The sequence below is a fragment of the Cicer arietinum genome, chromosome 3, assembly GCF_000331145.2.
Source record: "Cicer arietinum cultivar CDC Frontier isolate Library 1 chromosome 3, Cicar.CDCFrontier_v2.0, whole genome shotgun sequence".
Classification (NCBI taxonomy): domain Eukaryota; kingdom Viridiplantae; phylum Streptophyta; class Magnoliopsida; order Fabales; family Fabaceae; genus Cicer; species Cicer arietinum.
The window spans coordinates 21,330,957-21,336,059 of record NC_021162.2 but is presented as its reverse complement, the minus strand read 5'-3'; the positions used below and the strand labels follow the sequence as shown (position 1 = coordinate 21,336,059).

At 29.8% G+C, this 5,103-nt stretch overlaps 1 protein-coding gene across 2 annotated transcripts in view; it reads right to left on the bottom strand.

Annotated features, from left to right (window-relative positions):
- Window positions 1–3,149: 3,149 nt before the first annotated feature.
- LOC101509480 (uncharacterized) overlaps window positions 3,150–5,103 on the bottom strand; it is a 5,322-nt gene continuing 3,368 nt past the window's right edge. Inside the window, exons 3-4 of one of the 2 annotated variants that reach the window (XM_073365796.1) lie at window positions 4,800–4,949; window positions 3,150–3,496 (exon numbers count right to left, since the gene is read on the bottom strand). In XM_073365796.1, coding sequence (XP_073221897.1) covers window positions 3,437–3,496; window positions 4,800–4,949 — 210 coding nt within the window. In that variant the 3' untranslated portion in view covers window positions 3,150–3,436. The remainder of the gene's footprint in view (window positions 3,497–4,799; window positions 4,950–5,103) is intronic. The other variant, XR_189489.4, reaches the window with a different exon arrangement.

Genomic DNA, 5,103 nt, shown 5'->3' with positions numbered 1-5,103 from the left:
TATTTTTTAATTTGTTAAAATAATAAAGAAATAGATGATTGCATCACGAGGATGCGATCTCCTAAAGGGGAGAAAATTCAACCGCACTATATGATCGCTTCCCTTCCCTGTGACCTCCTGAAGGCCACAAAAATAGGACATTTTAGTACATTGTTTCAAAGTAATGTATTTTGGAAAGAAAAAAAAAAGTCCAAAAATAGAATTTAGTTAAAAAATACGAGAGAATCACTAAAACATTATATCATATAGTTTTCTTTGGTCCATAATATATTCAAATTCGGTTAAAAAAAGGATGATACATAATAATATAATAACTTAAAGAAATACATTAAGAGACCAAAACGTATAACTATTTGTAATTCAAAAATCTAAAATAATTAAATTTTTTAAATTATATGACTTAGAGAAACTTCAAATAAAAAATAATAATATTTTTTTTTTTATGTGAAAAAAATAGTTAGGAGTATGAGTAGTTTTAAGATCACTTCGTCCGTGAATAAGTAGTGGACATATTTTTTTGTTGAGAATAGTGTACATGTTTTATTTTAACTTGCATATTCACAATGGTGAACATGCATGACTCTTATATATATATATATATATATATATATATATATATGTTAATGTTCCTTTAATACAATTGTCGAGACAAATAATTTTACTATTATACTCCTAATTTATGAGGAAATTTTTTATTTAAATAAAATAGATATTAAGAATAAAATGTGGGTTAATCGATCCTAATCCAAAATATTGTCTTAATAAATTTAATTTTTTTAACTTATTTTAATTAATTTTATATTATTATTAATTAATAATTAATATTTTTAATAATTTATTTATTTATTTTATCAATTAAAACAAAAGTATGTGGGTGGAAGATTGCATCACTTGTGATTAATTATTATCTTCATTTTTTTTACTTCATATATTTATTTTAAAGTAAGATATTTTAAAAAAATAATTAAAAGTGAAATATATATGAAAAAAAATCTCCCTCCCTCTGTTCAAATTTGAAGAAAATATTTGTTTCTATTTAACTATCATTTTCAAAATACAATACATCATTAATTAGTCAATAATATTCTTTATTATTTATTGTATAAAGATAAATATATGAGATGAAATAATAAATAATTAAAAACATAATAATAATAATAATAATAATAATAATAATAATAATAATAATAATAATAATAATAATAATATCAAAATTAGCAATCTTATTTATTGTTGGTATGTATAAAAATTAAAAAAAATAACTAAAAAGTTATAAAAGGAGTATTTTATAGTATTCTTTTTTTGACGGAAGACTATTTAATAGAATTGCAATCAAGTTATTTTTTTGACGCAATCAGATTGTTCAGGTTAAGAACACAAGAAAGTTGCTTAATGATTAAAGTTCGGACAGACATGTGAAAGAATATACTTCTCTGAACCTAAAAAAAAGTATTAATTTTCAGTGACATGTGCTAAAACAATGATGCACTGAATTCAAATATTAGCCTGGTAAGTGCAATTTGAAAATTACCTAAAACATAGAGTTAGTCTAGATTATAACTCAATGCACCTAAAAAGACACGGAAATAAATCATCCATTGTTATAGATGTTAAAATTCAGAGTATATTTGAATCCAAAGTATATTTGAATTATTCTTTGATTGCGTAAGATATTAGGTTAATTGTTACTAGTTTTAGTCAATATAACTTTTTAGATATTAAATATAATTATTGCAGCATTATTACAAATAAAAAGTGTGTGATCTTGTTTGAAACACACAAGAGACATAGAAATCACATATATTTGCATGGTATTAAAGCAAATTTTGATTATGTGACTCGTCTTTGTGTTTCTCTACCGTTGTCAGTGGTGGCATTTGTCGCCGGCAACACCACTTTTTCAATTTTTTATTTTATTTTTGGTCACATATAGTCATCTGTTGCCATCAACTATGACGACCTTTCTAATAACCAGTCATATCACTACCATTGTACCGCCACCACAATGTGCCCTTGTTCTCTGCCACCGCGCGTTTTCTTTCTGGTGGGCCACCACTATCAACTCTACATTTTTACAGCTGCACCATAATCAACATTTTTTCGTAGTATTATCCTTTTCAATTGAGATCCACTATAAAAACCTAACAAAATCGCCAAACAATCCTCCGACGAGCACAACAGTGTTTTTCCCATTGCCAATTGACACTGCAAATGTCACGTGTGACCGTCTTCTTTACGCGTGGGTCCTACACACCTCCACCAAATCTGCATGTGAGAGTGCATGCACCTGTCTCCGGCCACCTTATGCGGGTCTTTTCATGATTTGGTGATTTTTCAGCAACCTCTCATCTTTCAACTCCCCCTTCTGCACTGTATTTGTTGTGAGAACTTAATTTCAAGGACAAGGTACCATTTGCTCATACAATCATTTTACTCCTATCAACGATTAATTTGGTGGTGACTCTATTCTCACATATAAATCATATTAGTAGCGTCTTTTATTCCCACCGACGATCAATCTAGTGGCGACTCTATTCCCACATATGAATCATATTAGTGACACAATTTATTTGCACCGATGATTAATCCAGTGGCGACTCTTTTCACACATGAATCATTAATGGTGTCTTCTCTTTTCAAACTAGTCCAACAATTGTCAAATTTAATTTTCTTTTTTCGCGATAAAATATTTAGATGTAATAAGCTTAAAGTATAGTAAGCTTTAGCTTGAAGGAGAATGTTAAAATTCAATGTATGTTTTAATTATTCATTGATTGTACAACATCCCAGTCTAATTGTTAGTAGTCGTAGTCAATACAACTTCTTAAACATTGAATATAATTATTGCAACATCATTATAAATAAAAAGTATGTAATCTTGTTTGAGGCACAAAAATCACATTTTAACAAATAATCATTCACAATTGAAGTGAGTTTAGGGCCACCATCTTGAGATACCCAAAGTCCATAATCAGTTCCCTATATCTCAAGTGGAAAATAATTATTATAGTACGAAAATAAATCATCGTTAAGTGGCAAATAATTGTTATACGAAAAAAAAAATTCAGTTTTACATTTATATCCAATGAGACGCCTGCATTTGCCGATCATTTTATCAGATTCAAAATCTAATTACAGAAATAGAATGATAAGGCAAAATCGTGAATTTTTTATTCAATGTTAGTATAAAACTAATTTATAGTGAGAGTACATATCCTCTTAATCCAAGAAGTAAATAACTCCCGTTTATAAAACACACCCTTTCTCAACTTTGCACATCAAACCAAAATCTAAAAAATAATAATAATTAAGATTCTCATTCTATATCTAATATCCAAGATAACAAAAAGTAACCGTATGAGAAGAACAAAAGAACAATCCTCTAAATGTCTCTCATCTTCATGATATTGAAAAACAATTCATAACCAGGAGATCATCATTCTTTCTCATCTACTTTCTTCTTGGTCCCATCAATTCCATCAACTGGAGGCAATGCCTACATAAAAAAGTGAGATAATAACATTAAAAAGTGTTAAAAAGTGATATATTCTAAAGTACCAGTTCTTCAGGATTTTGGATTTGCTACAGTTGACTGCACTGCGATCAGCACAATGGACCGTTCGATCTGATCGGGCGGTAGAGATTTCAAGTTCTGATTTTAATTATTTTCAAACCTAAAATCCAAACTTGAAATCTGAACCTTTCGATCTTGATTGAATGGTCCAGATGTGCCTGGCTGCAGCCAATCTCGGTCTGTTCTTCAAAGACTAAAGTGTGGATGGTAATTGTTGATGAGAAAATCAAAGGAACTCAATGGTTATATATCCATGACTAGTTATCCAAGTGTTTGTTTGTATTTTATATAATTATTAGAGTTTATTATTTCATCAATGGTTTCTCACTTCACTCTCTACAATGCAATGTGTAGGTGATTAAAATTCAGAGTGAAAATAGATAACAGGATAAGGAACTTGAAAAATATAAAAATGCATATTTACAAGTACAGTATCTACATCTTAATGTTTGGATTTGGATAGAGTGACTTGAAATCAAGGTAATATGGATTATCACTTAATGTTTGAGATATATTGTCATGATCGTAAAACCAGCCTGATTTCTAATCTAATCTAACTAAAATACATTTATGGCAGGACTGTCTTAATATTTTTTGAGGCCCCGTTTGAATATAAAAAATTGGGTCTTAAAATCACAACTCTGACATCAAAATTCAAGATGGTAGGTGGTAGCGCTTAGTAGATTGCAGCCGCTATCACAAACTCACATTAGGGTGTGGAGAGGAGGTGAGTGTTGAGAAAAATTAAGTTTAATCTATGTCTAGAGAGAAGATAGTCTCTAGTCAGACTGGCTGGGTATTTATTCTGGACATAAGATGTTAATATAAAATTTTAGAGCGATCAATATACAAAATTAAGAATATCAATGTAATTTTCCAAAGTTCAAGGTATATTATACAAAAAATTTGGAGCCCTCCCTAATAGGGGCCATGTGCCAATATTATGGTTGTATAGGTTGATTGTCGACCTTGCATTTACGAGACCTTCTTTGAGTAATATTTTCCAGGTGGCAAGTTCAGAATCAATCTCTTACATAACACACTTCTAAACAATCTCTTACATCTTTTTTCCAGAAATAACAAGCACACACACTCACATGCATATCTCACAAAAACAAATTAACCTTTCTTTTAGCCTCTTCCGTTAGTTCTATGAAGAAAAAAAAACTACAGCAGGTCCTCTTTAATCTACAAAATAAGACCTGTACCCTATCTGAACACAAACCTCTTCTCCAAACTTTGCTATTCTCTTCTCCCAATTATTCTGATAATGGTGAAAATTTATGCTACAAATCTGCAAATAAAAACGCTGACACTGTTTCCTTCGTCTTCTCAAAGCTGCAGCACATATCTTTTGCCCATAGATAAATCTTGCCTGGGAAGTCAATAGTCAAATTGTTTTTAATTTTCTTAAATTTTTATTTGTTTATTTTATTTTATTGTATCTGATATGTTTTTCTTCCCGTAATGTTCATTCAAAAAGTTCTATATATTGGGGGGGGGGGGGGGGGGGGTTTTTATTTGGGGCG